Genomic DNA, 22,281 nt, shown 5'->3' with positions numbered 1-22,281 from the left:
GCGAAAACATTACTAAATGGCCAGTTGGAAGGAAAAGCTAGTGGATCTACTTTAGTAGTGATTATCATTTTTTTCGCATTTGTGTAGATAAGAACACTTTTGACTTTTTAGGAATACCTTCTTACTTCGAAGATTATTTCACATATTATACCGCTTCCAACTGGTTGGTGCCTACTTACATATATCGAAATTGGCAGTGTGTCCTATAACGCTCTTGAAAAAATCTCGACAATTTAAACTGTTTGCCAGCTTTTGATTTTGTTTTTTTTTTCATCCTTTAAAAGTTTCGCTTCACAATTCCTTTCATAGTTTCTTCTAATGCGATTTTAATTTTAAAAAATGTCAGCGCTTCTTTGTTCGTTTTCAGTTTCGTTTGCGTTTCCCCCTTAATTTTTCTCGTTTTTTTTTTCCAATGTCCACGTCGTCCTCATCCGCGTAATGCTTAATACAATCAATATATGTATTTGTAAATATGTATGTAAAATATATATATAATATTTTACGATACTCTACTTCGATTTGTGATTTTAAAAGAATTCAACAACTTCTTATTCGTGTGTGTATGTGTGTGGGTGCGTACGCATGCGAGCGTTGTAGTTGCTAAAATGTAAAGTTGCAGCAGACTGTATAGAGAGCTATAGCTTTTGCGATGATGACTATGCGCTCCAATTGCCTGCATGCTGCATACCGAACTATATGAACCATTCTTTTCGCTTTGTAACTTGATGACCAGTTCTTGAATGCAACACTGCTTCATCGGGATCGTCAGCATTGACGGCGCCTTCGTCTTCATGCGTTAGGTAGTCACCTTTATGACGGTGCACGTAGCGGCCAATCAGGAATAGCATAAGCAACAGTAGCAAAAGTAGTATAGCCAATATAACTAAAACAAAGAAAGAATTTCCGGTAAATAGTGTTTTCAAAATGCTATTACGACGTAACTTACAACCAAGTATAATGGAAAAACCACCATATGCCTTGCGCAATTTATCTTCGTCGACCAGCGGTGGAGGGCGAGTTTCATCTTCGATGGGCGGATGTGTGACCGGCTCCACGCCGCAAAAGTCTTCGGTCAATTGAGCTATGTAATAAAAGAAATTATACAATAAACTATGGCCCTTATTATGAGCTGCATTCGATTTTCGATCTTCGCTGGCTATCGAAGATCGAAGATCGAAAGTGAAATTCGTATTATGAGCTATGCAAGCGTGTCGAAATTTTCGTTGAGTATCGAATTTTCTGTCGAACAGAATTTTGCTTTCGATGGTGTAGCGAAGTGTTAGAAAATTGTGAAAAATGTATGATTTTGTATATGTTTTCTTACATTTTGGCGGCTAGACACTAATTTTAAACAATTTTTATTAATTTCATGCAGTTCTAACATCGTGAAAACTAAACACAAGCTCGAAAGGCTGGTTTTACTTGTGAAAGAAAATCCCAATGCTCTGTTGGCACGATCTCTGAGAACAAAATCGTAGCGCTGTTGATAGTTTTAAAATATTTTAAATAGATTTGGCTCACAAACGCCTCTTTAGATGGTCGGAACTTTTTAATGAATCGGTAGACAAATTTCTTAAATATATTGTATATAAAAATATATTCGAAAGACTAATAAACTTAAATGTTTAAGAGAGCATTTGCTACTCCTGGCCAGTTTACTAAGCTCTCATCCTCTGACGAATCGTTGAACCAGAACTCGTTGTACTCATTTTACCACGTTTTTATAAAATTGCTTTCTTTTTTACTTCATTTTAATTAGAACAAATTTGCATAAATATGTATAAGTACACTATTTAGTTTGCTCGATTTGTAAACAAAGCTTCTCAGCGGTGAAAAATATACTATTGTGAACAACCTAAACGAGCGAAATTCACAATAGCGCTATTCTTCATCGAATGAGCGCCATAATACCAAACGAAAATTCGTTCGCTCAGCACTTTCGACCACAGTCGAAAATCGAATGCAACTCATAATAGGGGCCTATATTTTCGAATACATAAGCATAGAAAAAAATTGTGTGTGTTATACTGAAAAAATTTGATACTACATTCCGATTAAATGACTATGCTACTGGAAATGTTTTTGGTTTTAAATTATATGAATTGAACTACACGGTAGGGGGTAACTTTATTTTAGTGACGATTTTTTAATTCCCCTCTGCCGACAAAGAAAATTTACTTCAAATAGATCACTTACTTCCTAATGATTTCACATTTGCTGGCGGATTCTGTTGGAACATCAATTTCAATGGATAAATATCATCGAACTGCACTCGTGACACACAACCGACGAAACCATCTGTCATCGATTCATTTTTACCGATGTACATATATTGTATATTATTGAATTGTGCATCCGCACTCGCTTTTATGTCGAAGTTGTACTCGACTGGCTCGTAATTGTCCACCGTAAGGACGACTGTCGAGCCGCTGTTTTTACGCGAGAAGCGCACATCGTGGTATTGTCCCAAGCCGAAATGTTTTTTGGGGAATATAATTTCCTGCCGCTCAAAACCAAAATCGAATACACAACGCAAATGACCTGCAAAGGAATAGTCTGTGTTTAGCATGCGAAAATCAATAAAAACAAAAATATATTTTGGTTCAGTAAAACCGATACACCCACCTGAGTTCGATATTTGAATGGTCAAATATTCGCCTGTCAGATTCGAGGAGAAACCGAGTAAGAAACCTTTGGGTATGGTAGTTGTGAAGCCAACGCGTATATTTTCTGCAATTGTCGAACGGAAAGAGCCCTCGAACTCGTAGCGAATGATGGAGCTAGTGCGCAAGTTAACGCCAATTTCTGAAAGTGCAAGGGTTAATCAGAAAAGATATGTAATGAGTGTCAAAACTAAAAAGCTTACCATCTGCACAAATAGGTCCCTTAAATGCACTCCAACGGCAATCGCACGAGTAGCCATCATAGCGTTCTATGCATGTACCATTGTTCAGACATGGACTGGACTCGCAGCGGCCCACACAATCGGCGCTCACGCCATACAGACCACGCAGCGCATATTGCTTCAGATCTACCATTTTTCCATTGAGTAATAAGGCACGTATGCAGCCCACATAGCCGTCACGATACTCGGTGGTGGCGCCAATAACTAAATCTGAGGTGAGATGCAAGGCGCGTACGGGACCTGGCGGCTCACGTACCTCCGCTTTGATGGAACCATCAACAACGAGACGCGCTTCCTTGCTGTTCATTTTATTTATGTTTATTTTTTTTTTGGCAGAAATAAAATTGATTAGTAAGCACACTAAATGGAACCAACTTGGCAAATATCAACTCACCGATTGCGTTCCACACTCACAGTGTGCCACTCATTGTCATTTAAGTGATAGCTTGTGCCAACATTCACGCCAAGTGGCCCGCTGCCTGCTTGATATTGGAACTGCAACTTATTGCCGCCATTTATACTCAATTTTATATAATCGGTCGGTCCAGTCGCGTGGAAGAGTACAGCATTCTCTTGCGTCGTCCTGAATTCCAAATATATATCACCGGAATGGCCCATATCGAACGGCGGCAAGTTGATGGTGGCATCTGCAATGCGGAATGTCACAACGTTGGTGAAGAGGTCATCACCCTCACAACGCAGCGGACCCAGGGTGTAACGTCCCTGTTTCTCATCAAGCGGCGTGCCAGTATCACCGAACTTCACTGCACGTACTGGCAAGTGCTCCTTCTCGCGTATATCGCCACCATCCTCAGTCCACTCAAGACTATTAGAATCGCAATTGCACCACTTTGTTGGGTCGTGACACTTGCCGAGTATGCCACATTCACATTTACGGGAGCCAGGCAATGCGCCAGCCCAGTAGTCCATCGGTTGATTGTGACGCGATACCCACCAGGAGAATGGACGGAAATTACCAGCTTCAGCTGCAGTAATCAAAAGAAAAAAGGCGTGTTTTATATAGGAATAATTTCCACAATGAAAAAGAAAGGCTCACAAGGTGAATTGAAGAGGCGCGACGAACGGCAGGAGTAACTCAATCGCTGCCAGCATGTGTGTGAACGATTGAGCAAAGCTTCAATTTGTAGCATATTTGCATCATAGATGATATTTTGTTCGAATGAGCCAGGCTCCTGGAAGCCATCCACAGTTGTTGTATGCTCTTGGCTGTGACTGAGTGTTGTTATAACGCGTCCATCAGCTGCGGGCAGAAATAGTTTAAAATTAAAGTAAAGCACACATCATTTCAAGTCAATACTTACAATAGAATTCGCAAGTAACAGGGAACGGTTCCAATGGCCCACTGCCATCAACATCGATTTTCAAATTGACGCGCTGGTGCACATGACCAACGTTCTTGTAAGCTTGGCATGACAAAGGATTATTCGCTGCAAGAGTAGAAGAACATTTTTTTAAACTTTCTTTCAAATTACGCCCGATTATAAAACTCACAAGTATGACAAACTGCGCCCGCATAGCCTGTACTGGCACAATCACAGAAGAATTCCATTGAATTCTGGTGGCAAACACCACTATGTTGGCATGGATTTGGATTGCAACGATCAATCATTTGACAGGCATCCACTACCACCTCATCGCCACAACACACCTCTTCCCCTTGCACCCAATCCTTTGGTAATTTGTAATTTCCATCAACCAATATCAGACGCATGCAACCCACGAAGCCATTTTTATCTACACCGCCCGCGATGTAGTAAACTTTTCCGGTGGAGATTTGTATATTCTTCGTGGTCGTCATGGGACGTTGATCGATATCGAGCACCAAGCGATTGCGCGCAATTGTCAATACGAACGAATGCCATTTTCCATCGTTGAACTGTTCATCATAATTGTCCAGTATAATGCGTGGCTTATCGGCAAGTTTCATATCCAGTTTTACTTTTCCATATTCCAAAAATACGCGGATGTAGCCACCTGAGGCAAACTCATGATGCAGCATTACACCCCTGTCCTCGTACGTGCGGAAGTAGAAAGAGACATTCATTGAGTTTTGTCCCTCATAGCCTTTTATGCGCACATAGGAGGCGCGCGTGGTGAAAGTGACTGGGTAAATAGGTGGCGATGGGCAGGCATAAACGGTGTGGTATTTGGTATAGCGATATGCATCACCATACTCGAAGCTATCCTTCATCGCACGCACGAAATTTGTAGAGTTGATGAACAAGTTCTCCATGCAGCCAGTGAAATTCTGCGTCACCATAATACCTTCCTGGACATTGGGTACGCCACCTAAGTACAGCTAAAAAGTGAAGAGCCATTTGATGAAATTACTAGCTTTTTGAGGAATAAATTAGTTATCACTTTCACCACATACCGCACGATTCAAATTCAGCCGCGTAAACTCGCCCTTAATGCGCCCACGCACAATAACACGATCCACAGAGAAGATGATATCGCGTCGATTGCGTGATATCACCACATCATGCCAAACATTATCATCCAACAAACTGCCAACCGAAAGCGAAGTCATCAAACTGCTGCCCAAATCCAAATTCAATATCATTTTATTATCCTTCAATTGCAAGGCGAAATAGTCGCCCTGTGTGCCGCGTGAATACATGAGCACGCCATTGGCGAATGCGGTTTTGAAGCGGAAACGTATTGACTCGCGTGTGGAAGCAACCGGCTCATATTGCAGATCATAAGTGACCAAACCGGTGCCATTGAAGTATAAATTTTCAGCGACTAGAAGGAGAATAGAAAAGTATTAGAGTTTTTTCCTTGAAAAAATAAAATAAAAAATAAAAAATTGTGCTACAACTCACCATAATCGCAGCCATAGAGTTCAACACGCATCGAGATCCGATCGTGCCAGCGTGTTGGATTGATGCGCACCCATTGAGCAATGATAGGCACCTCGAAAACATTATAGTGTATGGAATTGCCATCGGAATTGCCCTTGAACATCTGTAGAAGTATTTTACAAGTTTTTTTTTGTGTTTATTAGTTGTGGCGAATTTGCAGTTCGTGCAACATTTAAAACCAAAACCAAAACCAAAGTGAGTGTAAAGGAGGAACATGCAGTGAGTCTGTTGTGAGGCGATATCTACTTTTCACCGGCAGTATGCTAAGCGGTATGCAAATGTAAAGGTGCAATACAAGAAAATAACTCTAAAAGCAAAAATATTGTTAAGAGGTTCTCAAAAATTACATATAAAAACCAAAACCAGGTTGCCTAAATGATTTATTTTCACCACACTTATTCATTTTGTTTATAAACATACAAACATACATATGTATAAGATCTCCGGGTTCCGTAAAAAAATTTTAATTAGCTTTCCTTTTTTTTAAGTAATGGTAAAGATGTTTGGGATGGTAATGACAATGGTAAGGGCAATGATATTGGTAACGGTACTTGAAATGGTAATGGTGCTGGCATTGGTAATGACAATTATACTTGTTATTGATGATGGTAATGGCAATAGTAATAGTAATTGTTGAGGTAATGGCAATGGTAATGGCGGTGGCAAGACAATGACAATTTCAATTGAAATGGTCATTACAATGTTAACTTCGATGATAATGGTAATGGTAACGGCAATGATAATTTTAGTGGCAATGATAATGGTAGTAGTATTGGTAATGGTAATGGTAATGAAAATTGCAGTGACCATATAATGCCACTGGTAATGTCAATTGTAATGGTAATGGCAATGATAATGGTCGTAGTATTGGTATTGGTAATGGTAATGAAAGTGGCAATGCCAGTTGCCACGATAATCCTCTTTCATGTATTGCTTGTGCTTTCGCTTGTTTTTCTTTAGTGATCGTAATGACACTTGTATTGTTAACGATAACGGTAAGTTAATGGTTTTCGATTTATGCCTCAACTTCTGCTCTTGATGGCCAAGGCCTCAACACCTGGATTCAATATCACAATGAACAGTAACTACAAAATACTCCCTTTTTAGGATGAGTACTTAATGATATTTACATAGTTTACATTCATTTTGAATGAGTGATATGCGCCAATGGACACCATTTCCGGTCCAATTGAAGTAACAACTGATATCATCAAATTCCCATGAAACCGGACTGTTTCGAAAAATCTGGGTTGAATAAAGGTGGCCTTCGAAGAATTTGAGTAATAGAATCCCAGAAAAGATTAGGCGGCAATTATCTGCTTTTTAGACAAAAGACGACTGAGTGCTACAAATTATTCGAATTGGAAACTCGAATAGATTATACGACGCTGGGCCTCGGCTATGGCTGATAGCAGTTTTTTCGATTGATTTTATTCGTGCATACATTCCTAAAAATTTCGCATATACTGTGTTTCTGGAATTATATTTAATTTACGAGAATTCTATTAATTTCCCTTGACACGAACGGACGTAAAACTTGCTGCACCCAAGGCGATTTCATATAAGATGGTAGCGGTAGTACAAAAACAAAAACTAACGTGTAATTTGTTTTCGCTTTCGATACACAAATGTCAAATTTCAGCTATTCTTCGCTTACTTTCGCACCACTCATAAGGGAGTTTTGACATATGTGTACCAAGGCGAATTAAAGCAGCTGTTCTACCAACACCATCTTATAAGAATTCGCCTTGGCTGCACCTTTTCAAGAGAATCTGAGAAACTTGCAGATTTTTCGTATAGTTCTAAAAAAAAAAGCCGAATGAAAAGTAAACTATGCAAGCAAATTTTTATCTTTTTACCAATTTTCTTCAAATCTGATAAATCTTCAAAATGATTCCTACAAGTCCTAAAAATCAAGATATAAGCCCATTTCTTTACGAAAAAAGTACATCCATCTTTTGTAACCATGATTTTAAAATTAATATAAAAACTACAAACAAATGATATAAATTTTTTAGGTACATTCTGTCCCATTTGGACACATGTATGTATTAGTGACTCTTTTTGTGAATCGAGTCCTTGGGCAGCGGATACTTTTTCTTTTTGTTTATGTACATATTTTTTTAATGTTTAGGGTTATTTTTTTCTAAGCACGGCCAAAGACTGCTACACGGACCGTTCCCACGACAGTCGGGTCTACGTAACCGGAACGACCCAGATTTATATCTGGCCAAGGACTGTCACTCCAGCAACACTCTTTGGGGAATTTGTATGCTGCTACAACAACAACAACTGCTACACGGAAAGGTGTTCTGCACAAAAATATTGTTTAGCGAGTTTATATTTCCGGTGTCAAAATGCAAATTTAAGACCATTTTCCAATGGTTTCCCATGGGTCGGTGAAAGGTTTCAAGGAGCCAGGTGTGACTTTTTACACAAAGTTTGAACTGTACTCTTTCTAGTGGGTAGGATATCAAGAGCCACGCCCCAACCTCCTCCGCCCACTAATCCAAAAACAGTGGGCAAATAACTAAACACTACCCAAGAAAAAATATTATTTTCATTTCATTTAATATATTAGTGGCTGGAGACTGCTTACCGAGTACTGTCATACATTTATAATATTAGGCACAATGCTAGTGCTAACCTTTAAGACGTGCCTTTAACCTTAAGCTACATACATACATATACTACATATTTATAAAGTTAAGCACTTTTTAGATCCTGGATGAACGCGATATTCGTGCTCATATACTCTTTATACTTGGGCAATCAAATATGAGAGTTCTTATAACCAAGAAGGTATAAAAAGTTGCTCAGAGACTTCACGAGAGGTAGTCCATCTCCTTCTGTCGTATATCCCTCGGTTGTATGGACCACAGAAAAATTGAGAATGATGCAGGCTCTGTTGGACTGCGTCTTTCGCTGGCGTAGCAGCAGCTCGTTTGTTGCTACACCTGGTAGAGTTGTGCAACTGTTTACTAGCCCCTTGACACCGTTTTGCACGGGCCCAAAGCTCTTAAAGCCGTCTGGCTTTCCGACACGATGTTGATAGTGACCCCAGTAGTTTTTTTACAAAGACTTGCGGCAAATAGTGTGTAGCTTGTTGAAGACTTAAACGTTAAGAAAGAACTACAAAAAAATAAAATTGCCTAACTGGACTAAAAACAATTTCAAAACTCAGACAAAACATAAATAAATGCAAGACAACAACTGGACGAAATGAACAACACAATACAGTAATTTGAAATCTTCTACTCTCCTACATCTATATACATATGTACTTATGTAGGTTACTCGTACTTTACCTGCGCCTCATTCGATGGATTCACATACGAACGCCAGTATTCGCCATCGTCCGAATACTGAACAATATACTCGGTTACGAATTCTTGTGTGTGCTTTCGGCCCATTGTGGCGATTTTGCGCGTTTTACGTGTATCACCCAAATCGAGTGTTAGAAAGTGATTGTAAGTATTCTCGACCGGTGTCCAAGCGGAGTCGCCTTTATGTTAGAGTGTTATTGGTTATTTACGCATTTTTATAGGGATTTTTTTTATTTTAATAATTGTAGGAAAAATTAAAAAAGTGTGTTACAATTAGTGTAGTATAAACAGTCAAGTAATTGGCCCGTAGTCATAGTCAAAATAAAGTCGACTTTAAAGTTAGTTGCAGCTTTTTTGACAGATATCCCATTGAAAATTATGTCAAAAAGCTGCAACTAACTTTAAAGTCGACTTTATTTTGACTATGACTACGGGCCATTAAGTTTTAAAGATTAATTTATATTTCCAGCACCAACACACTCGCACCATGTTTTAAATTAAATTAAAATAGAATTTTTAAATAGCAAAAATAAAAAATAAGTAATAAAAAAATTAACGTAATACAGTTGCTTAGTAAAATTACGAAAATTTAGCAGCTAAATAATGCAAAAGCAAAAAGCTATTCAACATTTTTTAGTGCAGCAAATATAAAGCAAGTGAAATAAGCGCATTAGAAGCTCAACTACAGATTAGCGCAATAATACTTAACGGGAAAAGAGGATGTGAAAGGAGGCGGTAAGTCGTTGTTAGTGCACTAAATCACCACTCTATAGTAAATCACTGTAAATAGTTTTATGCCGCCCCTCAAATACGTATTGTACGTATGTATGGATGCAGTGGCGGATTTAAATATTTGCCGCCCCTAGGCAATTCATAACTTGCCGCCCTTTTTTCACGAAAAAAAAAAATATATATATATATCAAATATGATTGTTATTGTCAGTGCTTTATTACAATATAGTTCGTTAATAATGAAATACATAACGGAATTAACAAATTCGACATCAGCATGGATAAGGTATTCAACAAAAACCCTCTTTCAAACACTTCTTTTTCACAGTTCTTTACGTCTTGATTTTTCAGCTGCGAATTCGCGGATAATATCTTCACAATCGATAGATAGAAACAAATCTGACTCTATAGTCAGCTATACTAAGGAAAAATTCGCAGCGTAATTCTAATTTTGAATTGTATTGAATGAGATGAATCATTAATAATATTTTACAGACACAAACACAATTTCAAGTGCAGCTGAATCCAAATAAATTTTTTTCTTTAATTTAGCTGTCTTAAATTTTGCCGCCCCTTAATTCTGCCGCCCTAGGCTTCAGCCTATGTTGCCTGTACGATAAATCCGCCACTGTATGTATGTGCATATTTATGTGTAGAGGGTGGCATATGTCAAATTTTTTCACGAACCCAATTAGCATTACTTGACGTATGTTATTTTTTTAGTTTTTTAGCTGTACAAATATGCCCTTTTTAGCTTGGCTTGCTTAAAAACACTGTGGGTATGCCATTTTGGTTTTCGCATTTTTTTTTTTTTTTTGGTCTAGTGTTTGTTAAATTTTTTGCTCTGCGTTTTCTAACCTTTCATTATTTTGGGGTGAGCTATTAACTGGGGCTTACCTTTATGTTGCCACCTGGTTCTTTGTAATCGGCGAATTCCAGGTCTGTTATGCCATAACTAATGGTATACTCAGTGACAAATTCATCGCTGTGCGGTCGTCCTTGCAGCGCGATGTGTGTCACATTTCTTACATAACCCAAATCGATGATAAGTCGCTGATCAAAATCGGAATTTTTAGCGGACCAAGAAGTACCGGCTATGTAAATTGTGGTGAGTATGTATTTGCATTTGTTGCAAGTGTAGGGATGTAATGGAGGTTTAATATTGGAAAAAAATAAAATAGAAATAGAAGAAAAAATATAACCAAATAAATTAACTACCAAATAAATAAAGCGAATGAATTAAAAATTAATACATACTTAATATGAAAACTGTATATTTTTATTTAAAAAAAAACTGTATATTACTATTTGATGAATACTATTTTAATAAAATATTGCTACTTACAAAAAACACAATAAAATGGATTTTTAATGGCAAATAAAGATTCCAAAATGCATTTTTTTTACACTAGCTGGATCATACATAGTACATATGTACATATATTTATTTAATCTACTTACGCGCTACTTACGAGCAATTGACAAAAAGTTACACATTAAAACTAGATTTTTAAGCAAAAAATGGAAAGTCTAACCCAAAGTACTCAAAAAACAAAAGAATGAATGAGGTGGAGCAAAATTTTAGTACCAAGTGTGGTTACTTAACGATTGAACATGACGTTGTTTACCCACTGCGTATTGTTTCGACGTTGCCTGACCAAAGGGCACGTGAAGAAGTGATTAGTGTTATATGCAGTCTAATCTAGGTTAGTACGAGTTCAGCCTGCTGAAGCTTTTTCTCTGCAATTTGTGGTGATTGAACTACTAGAACGCCATTTATGAGATGAGAGTTAGAGAATGTGGTGAAAACAGTTTATTGCTTCTCTATACAGCGTCGGATTCAGTGGTCGTTGAGTGGAATGTCCTAGGCGGAAGTTCTGCCTTTAGTATGTAAGTGTCTGCTAGTAGTAGCCGATCAAATGAAGTCCTGGCAACATCAGAAGACATCCCGTAGCTATCTGGTTGGAACGTCTGTAGCTTCATCCCCTACATCCTACTAGTCCCCAGTGATCATATTGGCACAACGTAATTTAGAAGCGGACGACCGATTGCCTTGCATGTGACCAGTAATTTTTCTTTGTGTTTGCCCCAGGTGCTGCCGGCAAGCGACTTGAAAACTTTGTTGCGGTTTTGTGCTTTGTTGGCAATAAGTTGCATTTGTGTGCGCAGAGAAAGAAAGTAGGCTGTCCAAAGTGAACTCTAGGATCTTCGGGTCAGAATTTGCGTGCGATCGACGAGAATTACCAGCTGCAACCTGATCTCAATCGTGCAGGTGGTAAATATGCTTGCTGTAAACCAGTTCAGCGAGAGAGGCCATCAATGTCATTACCGGACGCCAAAATGGAACAATCGTCAGTCAGCGCACAAGATCAGCTGGGACAGTTTTGAAATAAAAAAAAAAACTCAACAAAAGAGGAGACAGGACACCTTGTGCCTTGTGGGACCGCCTATTCAATTTCCCTTGGTTCCAAAATTTGGTCTCGAAATATTACTGTCGAATGCCAACCACTAAAATAATTGGTGCCTACGTTTTCTGGCAACGTGGAGTGACAAGTCTTCGACTAAGACGATTCTCTCTGTAAACACTGTGCACTTTACGGAATCCGCCGAACCCAATTTATTCAGCATTACCAAGCATATTCCTTAGGAATTACTGACTTTTTAGGCTTTTTCCTTCCCGATGGCCAACTAAACTGAAAATAAGAAGCGCGGTGTTTTGGTATTATCCTCCGAAGAATGCAGTGTGAATTGCCGCCTGAAATAGCTCGCGTATCCGAATGGAATTTAGACTCTGTTATCGCGCCTCGTCGAGTTTGGCATGAACCTCAGTGTTGACCAAAGCTTATTCATACCTTAGGTAAAGTCACATCTCCCGCTTTTTCCAAGAACAGAGTGATATCCATATAACGATCAATATACCGTCATGCCGACTTATGTAGATCCTACTTTGGATTGCGTTCAGTTCAGTTGGAGTACTTTCGCGTGCCTTGTGAGGCTGGGCCTGATTCGGGGGATGAGATATTGTTTAACTTTTATTTGCTGTTCAAGCCGCTGTTGGGTTGACTCATATAGCATTGCGGCTTATCCTTGTCTGGAGGCTTATCCACATGGAGCCGATAGTGGGAGAAACCAAGAACTCTTGGTTGGTGGCTGGTTAGTGCTCACACGGGAGTTGGAACGGGAATAAGGTTTGGGAGAGGTGATAAGAGAGGGAGTTTCCGATTGCCCACATGCCCACGGGTAAGCTTTGCTTGCCGTTTGGGTTAAGCAGCAATCGGCCACATACCGCATTGTCCACACCTTGTGTGATTTATGGCCGGAGTAGATATTTATGCGATTCATCCTTGGCGTGTGTGGCATCTAGACAAGCTGTAGTTCGGTTGGAACAGAAGTAGGTTTCTTGTCCCGGGGTTGGACTCGATCACAGCCCGAATCCGAACGATGTAAATTAGATATGTGTGTATGTATGTATAGCTAAATGAATACACACTTACATACATATGAATCATAAAAGCCATAAATTTGATCCTGCCCTCAACTCAGCTCAGTCATACACAATTAGTTACCAGCTCTTGTTTACCCAGAACAAACCAGTGTATCGATTGATTTGTAAGCGAAACACCCTCTGATTAATAGAAACGTTTTGGCAATTGTTTAGTACAAATAGAAGCACGTGAACCCTAAAACATTAAATTAACTGGGAAGAATAGTAAAAGGATCAAAGCTAATGAGGATTGCAGGCGTGCAAGCATAACCAATATGAAATGCAGCTCATAGACCAAATGCAAGATTTTTGGGGGAGGGAGTTAATGGATGGCTAAAATAGGAAAAGAAACTATACATGCGGAAAGGTCAAAGCAAAATCGACCGAATGGTAGCGCCATTTGTAGACAGGCAATAAATTTTAAATTGAATAGGTGACACTAAACAAAAAAAATCAACAAGGCACACGAGTCGAAAGGTATTTAAAATAATTAAATTGCTACTAAGCAATAAAGCGAAAGTCTAAACGCAATTGAAATGATTATCGAAATCGCCAAAAATCGGTTACAAAAGAAAACAAAAACAAGACAAATAGTAGGTAAGTACTACATGCATAAGTATGTATGCATGTTTTTTGAACATAAAAGGGACGTCCAAACGGGCGAACTACCCTCGAACTTATGGCAGCACAGGGGATAATGCAATTTTTGGAAATAAAATCACTGAAATTGCTGCAATGCGCTTTACAAGAACACGAAATTGCTATTGAACTATGGCGACAGATCCGGTGAGCATACACACAAACATAAGTAAATGAATGGGCGAGCGAGTCCGCCTTTGACAGCGGCATCTCGCCTTTTCTGGGTATGACGGGAGTGCCAAAACTAAATGGTCACGCGGCATAACAAATATGCTTGCTGGCATTTCATTGTTTGTTAGGAGCACTCAAATGCTGTGAATTTCTCACAAACTAGGGGAGACAAATACAAGGACTTAGTGGGTATGCTGCAGTGCGATTAGGGTGATGCATTTGTGAATGAATGGATGGATAGAATTTCATACGAAAAAGGGTGAAGGCAACCGACAAGGACAACGGCTATGCTGCAATTATTTGAGTGGAAAGCGAAAGAAAAAGGCGCATACAACACGGGACACTGTGGTTGTAACGGATATAAAAACAATTGAAAAACAAAATAACAATTGAAGGGTTTATTTGCAAAAAAAAAAAAAAAAAAACGAAAATACTATTTTAGTTTGCTTGAAGCGTTTAAGGATCATTGGAAGTGATTCGAACCGCTTGCCAACCACAAAGCACTCGAGCTGTCGGTAAAAAAAACGGCAGGTGCGAACTTTTTAATTCTGAACCCCTGTGGTTTTACATTACACAGTAGAAATTTACAAATTCATTTTAGGGATTTTCTGCTGCATTAAGCATATTGGAATAAGAGATTTTTTTTAGTTGAATTATAAATGAATAAACGACTGCCAAATAAATTATTCGCGAAAGGTCTTAAAATGTTTTCCGCCGTAAATTCAAATTTTCTTTTTTTTTTGGTGAAGATAAAAAATATTAGCATCACCTAGTTTTATTCTTTAGCTACCAGGTCATGTCTATCTTAGCTTTTATTCACATACATATGTATATGTAAATTATAATAAAAATAAGAAAACAGCTAAGCTAAACCCCATTGCTACATGTGTCGGGCACAAATGACACAAACGAGCATACATATATATACATACATACGCACATATGTATTGTTCGCATAATAATTTTGCCGCAGTGCTTCGGTTTGCGCAATATTTTTATTGCTAGCTCATTGATAAATAGCGCCGCTAAAGGCGGGTTGTTGCGGAGGAGTTAGAATTTAAGCGCAGCGCCAACATACATACATATTTTTGTGTAATGAACAAAATCATTCAAACTTTATACAATAAGAACTATCTGTTAGAAAACAAATCGAAATAAATGCGACCAAGTTAAACAAACAAAATAGTTTCGTTTTTTTCTGCTAAAGGGGATTTCTCCAGGTTAAGCAATAAATTATTTTACTTTAATCTTATCAACATAAGATGCAATAGCAGTATAAAAACATTCCAGTAGATAATTTCACGAGTTAAAAGCCCTTCCGAAAGGCCTTCCTCTCTACAGTCCTTTCTCCTTTCTTTTTTGTATGGAGTGGCACAAATAGAAGGGCTTCTTCTTTCGCTACCCATGGGAGGCCTTCCAGAAGGGCTTTTATAGGACATGCTTCAGAAGGGCTTTTGCGCGAGTTCTTTTAAAGTTGCTTCTTCAGTTTATAAAAATCATACATCTTTGAAGTAGTTTTGCTTGCGGATTATATCAAACATGTGTTATTGCAACTCAAAATGTTTATTGAAATTCATTTGTAATGCTAAATAATATAAATTTATGCATTCGCGTAAAATGTAAATGGAAAAGCCCTTCTAGAAGGCATGCAAGGAAGCACTTTTTTCAGCCCTTCTTGGGTAGGCCTCTGAGAATGGCGTTACTTAAGAATGCCTACCTAAATTATCAGCTGGGATTAAATATATATACATTTTATACTACAATTATACATATTTTTGAATTTGTCCTCCCAATTCTGCTTAAAATTAATTCGCCTCAAATCATATGTAACTCCTCAGCTCTTTCTTCGTTCTTTTCTTAATGCCTTCCTACAGTACTGCACTACGTCGATGCTTGTTGCGCTTTCCGTCTCAACCAAGAGTTCATCCATTTTTAGTAGCTCGAATTTCCCCTCCTCTGGCTTGCAATTTCTAAATGCGATAGCCGCACAATACTTTGGATGCAGCAAGTGTTCCTCAAAGTGCCAGTCATGCATAAGCATGTCATTACAACGCAAAGTTGTGCCTGTCAACGGCGATTCCGCAACACTGAGTTCTCGCGAACTATCCACTTTGAAGCTAATTTTTTGTAAATCAATTGTTATGCCAACGCCAAGTTCTTTGACATAAGCCTCCTTTAAACACCAATGACGCATAAACGCTTGCACTTGATCGAACTCATTGTGGTGTGGGCGTCGTATGTAACGCCATTCGCTGTCCGAGAATTTGCGCTGCATTATACGAAAGAATTCCGAAAGAGACTTCCCACCGCTATATTCAATTTTCATCACATCAACACCAACGCCAAATGTGGGTTCACCTACTTTCAGTTTGGTGTCCATCGAAACGCCCGCAAACAACACAAAATTTCCCTGATGCGATACATTGAAGCTCATTTGATTGGGGCATTCGTTTCCGGCTTGTGTCCAATAAGGTTTTCCACGCACATCGCGTGCAAATTGCACTTCTTTATAATCCATGCCACTTTGGACACTGACGTATTTTCGCATCAACAAACGCCCCACCAGTGATGAAAGAAAATCATCAATGTAAAAGAACTTCTGCAGCCGGTCACGTTCCTCAGCTTGGATGACAGCGACCGCCTGCGCCAACTGCGGTAGTGTTGGTGACCAGCTAGCCAAATCGACGGCCCAGCGCGTACATTTGTGCTGAGCCATTGCAGTGATAATTGGAAACCAACTTTTAATTGGTAACAATTTGTTTATTTTTATTTATTCAGAAGAAAAAAAGTAACTTTGTAAAGCTTCATTTCAATCAGAACTGTCAAAGTGTTGAAACAAGTTCAAAACAAAATAAGAAAGAGCGGTTTATAAAAAGAGAGAAGAGACCAACGCAGCGCTACCAACTGTTGAAAAGCAAATTAATGTAAACATAACGTGAAAGGGAGAAAATACACTATAAAAAATAAATGCTAAAAATTTTAGGTTGCAGTCGAAAAATATTAATGATTGATGCAGTTTGATCTTGCTTGGGAAATTTAGGGTATTAAGTATTCCATAAAATAAGCTCCGCTAGCGTAGGTATGTACAAAAGTAAGATTAAAATTAAAAAATTTTAAGTTTTAAACTTCGTATAATTAAGCCATTATGTAATAAAACGTTTACTAATACCATGGTGAAATCACCATGTACTAATACGTAGATACATATATACATATGATAATCGAAAAATATTACTAAACAAATCATTGAGCAAAATCAAGTTAAAGTATAGATCTCTTCTCAGCATGGCAATTCGCACACTCAAAACAAAGTACACATCTACATACATACATATGAGTGTGTTTTTTTTTTCGAAATAACCATCACTAGCCAAAAGAAAAAATAATACAAGAAATGTATGTTCCATTCACAAAATAAAACACAAATGAATTATTTTTCTTTCACACAAAAACTCTTCAATAAACTTAGGCAAATTGACGACTTATTGTTCAATGTTATGGTACTGTAAAATCATTATATATAAACCTAGAATTCAAAAAATAAAAACTCTCTCATGTCTCTAATCCATGTCTTATACTTTCTCCTTAGAAAAATGAGCAACTTAACATTAGTAAGGGATTTATTTTATGATTTTGAAATTGTGTCGATATTGCAGAGGAGAGAGATGTGCCTACATATGTACATATATATTATACTTTGAATTGTCGTTATAGCAGAGGATTCTTAAAGATTTTATAATATATGTCCAAATATTTGAGAAAATGTTGTGTTCGTTTCTTAAAATGTTACTACACTCTTATAAGGCAAAAAAGGCACATTCTCTGCCCTGAGCTCTGTGAGGGGAGATGTTTGCCCTGAAATCAGGTGATTGTTTAAGTTTGATTCAGCTGAATATTGGGCGTTTTTTTACACGCATATTTATCTATTTATTCATACCATACAAATTTTAAGTGCAGATACATACACGGGTAAAAAAACGGCCTATTGTTAGATATTTTATTATACTATAAGTTTCTATCTCCTAAAGTCCTTTATAGGCAGATTATACTGTAAATACATATACATAAAAATACATTGCTTATATGTATATGTATGTACAACACTACAAAATTTTATACACAAAATAATTGGAATTTTTTAAAGATTCTGCGTGAATTTATTTATCGACACAACAACTGGTGAGATATCTGATAAATGTGTACTAAGTGGTAGAAATAAATATTTCGAAAAGCAGCATGCGATTTTTCATCAACACTTACCGTTAAGGCGTGCCTTCTCGGGTCCACGATCGTTCAATGATGAAGTGGCCGTCAGGACGGCATGCTCCATAAGTGGCTGATTGCAATCATAATCAGAGAAGTAGTCACTATATGAATCTGAAAGTAGAAAATAATATCAAAATATGTACATATATTACAATTCGGATGCTTATGCTTGTTTGTGAAGACCGCGTAGTTTTTCTTATAAAGATATAATTGTTTATTTTCATGTCTACAATGACCTACTTAAGCGCTGTGATATTTTTCCTTTTTGGCACTTGTCCAGCCCTGGTAAGCAATTCATTAATTAGTTTTGTGCAAAAAAAACTCTATCTCATATTTCAAAAAAGTAATGAAAATTACTGCAAAGTTCAATACAAACTTTCGGGCACTTTCGGACTCATACTCATATGTATATCTGCAGCACTTTTGTTTAGAAATGTCGAGTTCTGTTGAAAATATGCAGCTACACCTAACCAAGTCACCTCCCCTTACAATTAATGCACAAGTCAGTGCTTACCTACAAGTAAACATTTCATACGTCCATGCATAAGTAAACAATAACGTCACTCAACATTTTTTCGCAATACAAAAAGGAATCTTCCTTGGCGCAATGTGCCACTTGATTTACGCTCTACAGTTGGGTATTTTGTACTTACATAATTACATATGCGAGTAGGTATGTAATTTTATAGGTACAACACAAAAGCGTCTATAAATACACAATGCCAGATATTATCCTGCTCATGCTAAATTCTTATATTCGTATAATTTTGTATATACAGTGGAGGTATGTACATACATAGTTACATACAATTAATAATCAACGCCAACAAGCCTACAACCAACCAAATGTGGTATAAGCGTAGTAAGCCACCCCTTTTGAGCAGTTCAGACATTTTGCCCTCCGTCGTCACCATCGTCTGTGCATGCTATTTCATTTGTTTTGCTTGCATGCAACCTTATCCTGGCTAAGCACCACTACTTAAGTGCGCCCAACACAAAGAAAAAGTGCAACAATTGATGACATTTATGCCTTGATAAACACAGCGAATGTAAAGCCAGTGATTTTCGCTTAAAAATGTCTACAAATTTTGAACATACATATGCGAAACTCAGGACAAGGCAGAATATGTATTCAATATAATTAGCATTGAAAACATACATATGTATATGAATTTAGGTGGTTTACAAGGTGTCGTAACCCCGCAAACATATTCTGAGCGCTCAGAATATATGAGTCGGAAAGGAGTCCTAGGTAAGTAAGAAATATGAGTTTCAAAAACAAACATTTTTTTACTCTTATATGAATCTTTTAGGAGTCATATATGATCCAAGTTATGAGCCAGCACTTTGTGCCAGTATAAAAACAATAACGACTAGAAATTTATATCTAAACTTGTTTATACAGATATGAAAAAATAATTAGGAAGGAAAAATAAACAAAATTTAGCTGCAGCAACTGCTATTACATGAATGCTGCAATATATGAACATATGTATATATGTATGCGCAGAGGTTTGTATATAAATATCCAACAGTATTTGAAATGAATTCCTTGCTAACATGGCTCTAAAGTAAGTTCATTAAGAGAGTTGAAGAATAAAGCCAATAGGAGTCACAGAACAGCATACAAGGAGCTCCGAAAGTAGGCATTTATGAGGCCAATAAGAGTCATTTAAGAGCTTCAAAAAGAGTCCAAAATGAGCCGTATATGAGGCCAATAAGAGTCCAATATGACTCATATTGAGGCTCATTTGATGTATGAATTTAAGCTCATATAGGTCGACCTTCGCAGGAAGGGAAACACCCTCATTTCGGACTCTTAAATGAGCTCATAATGAGCACAAAGGCTCCGAAATGGGACTCCTTAAAGACTCATTTATGACTCCAAATGTTTGCTGGGAAGTGCCTTTTGTCGTTTAACGGCCGTATAATATAACTTAAAATTTTATTCAACAAAAAATTTGTTAAAATTACAAATTTTTCTTTTTTATTCTTTTTATGTAGTATCGGAAGTTGGCCTCATTTGTATTTCAACGATAAATATTTGTGTGTCGTGGGCTAATAAATAATTAAGTGTTTAAAATTTGTGTGTGGTACTCAAACGAAACCAAATGGAATGCACTCTCGAATGTGGTATTAAAGCGCGAATAGATCTAGATCTAAAAATACTTATGTATATGTGTCCTACAATATTTTTGGAAAAAGTGGAAAGTGAATTTAATTAACAGCTTCTAGATTTCAAGCATACGGATTCGCATTCAGACATGTCTGTATTACATTTGCAGCTAAGAATAAAATAATAATATGCATGTATGCGAATGTGCATATATGTATTCTTTGTTTTGTCAATAAATGTATGTATGTATAACAGATTGGTGTTGTCTTGGAGTTCAAATCAGTTGTTTAATCAACAACATTAATAGCTACAGGCAAATTTAGTTTTATGGGCGCATATCTGGAATAATAGCAGTGTGTTTTTCAACATATTTGCGCATACATACATACATACATACATACATACATACATATACTTATGTATAGTCCACACCGCTATAGAAAACTCACGTGTTTTACACGCTAATGAACTTTTGACCGAAATATTTCGCATGCGCATTACCTAATTCCGGCTGTAGTAGGTTACAAAATGCCGGCCATGTCGATTTGTCCTTGGCAAAAGATGAATATAATACAAACTTATGCAGTAAGATAGCCCCTGTGATATCAAATGCAATTCAAATCTAAATATGATAAAATATGTGCATTCGTGCATACATATGTATATAAATACATGCGTACTTACATATGTATGTCAATTATTAAGCTACCTATTAGAATGAATCATGCAACGATCGTTGACTTCATGCGAATGGACGCTATAAGCCAATGGTATCGGAACTGGCTGGGGCTACCTACAATAATTGAGAACGGCTATCACGGCTCCCAAATCGATGCCTATTTTCTATTGTTGACTTAGATTTTGGTGTTGCTTTTACGCTCTCTGTTTTGGCTACACGCTTCGTAAGCTGGGTCGTGGCTATCACAAGCTGAAGTAGCCAAGCTCGGCTTTGAGACGCTCTCATCACAGATCACGCTGAAATGAGCGTGAAATAATGTTACCAACAAGCGATGTGAGCGTAAAAAGCCATCAATTGCAATTAACCAAAGCAAGAGCAACGAATGATGAGACATCGCCATTATGATCTCGATATGTGGAGTCACACCCAAAAAATGTATGCTAATAGTTACCTTTTTTCTTTTACTTCAAAAGCTGAGCTCTCATTGCAAAATACATACCTTAAATGTTTTGAAAATATAAATTAAGTTATTCTAATAATCTGTATTATAGACATTTTAATTACCTGCAGACGCACTCCGTATGGTTAAGCTGATGAAAAAAATTCCACAGCACAGCAGCGCAGTCGTCAATTCAGAAGCATTCATTTTTGCTTTTGTACTATATAAATTAAGTATTTTGATTAAATGAGTTAAAAACACAATTAGTACACTTGTAAATGCATGTAGAAATAATTGCACTTGTTTGGTGTCCACTCAAATAATCCAGCCTACACAAATTTTGGCTGGTTGGCAGCAAATTTGAGCTTCTACTGCCACAGGGAGCGCTAGCCAGGTACACCAGCGCCTCTTACAACACTCGCGCACTGATGACTTTCAGGTGTTTTACACACCAGGAAAGTATTCCGGAAAAAAATTGTCCACTTATTTCTTTTTAAAAATCACTGTTTATACAAAGATTTATTTTCCAGTGAAATGTATTAAATTAAAAAAAAGCCACCGTCACGCCGCTTCAGAAAAATATCGCTGCTCCTTGCTGCTCGGTCGAATCGAATTTAAAATCAAGAGAATGAGAATACT

The 22,281-nt window shown here is 37.6% G+C and overlaps 2 protein-coding genes across 4 annotated transcripts; both read right to left on the bottom strand.

Annotated features, from left to right (window-relative positions):
• Positions 1-261: 261 nt before the first annotated feature.
• On the bottom strand, positions 262-22,279 carry LOC118747870 (neurexin-4). Of its 3 annotated transcripts, none has more exons than XM_036482064.1 (14): positions 21,768-22,279; positions 18,403-18,519; positions 10,746-10,942; positions 5,752-5,893; positions 5,301-5,671; positions 4,418-5,225; positions 4,228-4,353; positions 3,963-4,166; positions 3,300-3,891; positions 2,867-3,204; positions 2,626-2,805; positions 2,197-2,541; positions 947-1,081; positions 262-883 (listed from the first exon to the last, which is right to left on the bottom strand). In XM_036482064.1, the coding sequence occupies exons 1-14, from the start codon at positions 21,847-21,849 to the stop codon at positions 693-695; spliced, it is 3,828 nt and encodes a 1,275-aa protein (XP_036337957.1). In that variant the 5' UTR covers positions 21,850-22,279; the 3' UTR covers positions 262-692. The 3 variants fall into 3 exon arrangements, with proteins under 3 accessions (XP_036337957.1, XP_036337958.1, XP_036337959.1); XM_036482065.1 differs by lacking the exon at positions 10,746-10,942 and adding an exon at positions 9,099-9,295; XM_036482066.1 differs by lacking the exons at positions 10,746-10,942; positions 21,768-22,279 and having other exon boundaries at positions 18,403-18,484.
• Positions 15,606-17,776, bottom strand: LOC118747874 (L-aminoadipate-semialdehyde dehydrogenase-phosphopantetheinyl transferase-like). The gene has a single exon (XM_036482069.1). It carries the CDS (start codon positions 16,856-16,858, stop codon positions 15,977-15,979), a length of 882 nt encoding a protein of 293 aa, XP_036337962.1. The 5' UTR covers positions 16,859-17,776; the 3' UTR covers positions 15,606-15,976.
• Positions 22,280-22,281: the final 2 nt, after the last annotated feature.

Source organism: Rhagoletis pomonella, unplaced genomic scaffold (assembly GCF_013731165.1).
Source record: "Rhagoletis pomonella isolate Grant_MI unplaced genomic scaffold, Rhpom_1.0 Rhpom_scaffold_00012, whole genome shotgun sequence".
Classification (NCBI taxonomy): Eukaryota; Metazoa; Arthropoda; class Insecta; order Diptera; family Tephritidae; genus Rhagoletis; species Rhagoletis pomonella.
The sequence above is the reverse complement of the archived record's forward strand: the minus strand, read 5'-3'. Positions and strand labels throughout refer to the sequence as shown.

Excerpts from the sequence above, each read along its gene's own strand:
- LOC118747874 (XM_036482069.1), bottom strand. The coding sequence starts at position 16,858 with ATGGCTCAGCACAAATGTACGCGCTGGGCCGTCGATTTGGCTAGCTGG.
- LOC118747870 (XM_036482064.1), bottom strand. The coding sequence starts at position 21,849 with ATGAATGCTTCTGAATTGACGACTGCGCTGCTGTGCTGTGGAATTTTT. Across the intron at positions 5,894-10,745 it reads AACCAGGTGGCAACATAAAG|ATGTTCAAGGGCAATTCCGA; the intron begins GTAAGCCCCAGT and ends ATACTTCTACAG. Across the intron at positions 4,354-4,417 it reads GGGCGCAGTTTGTCATACTT|CGAATAATCCTTTGTCATGC; the intron begins GTGAGTTTTATA and ends CTACTCTTGCAG.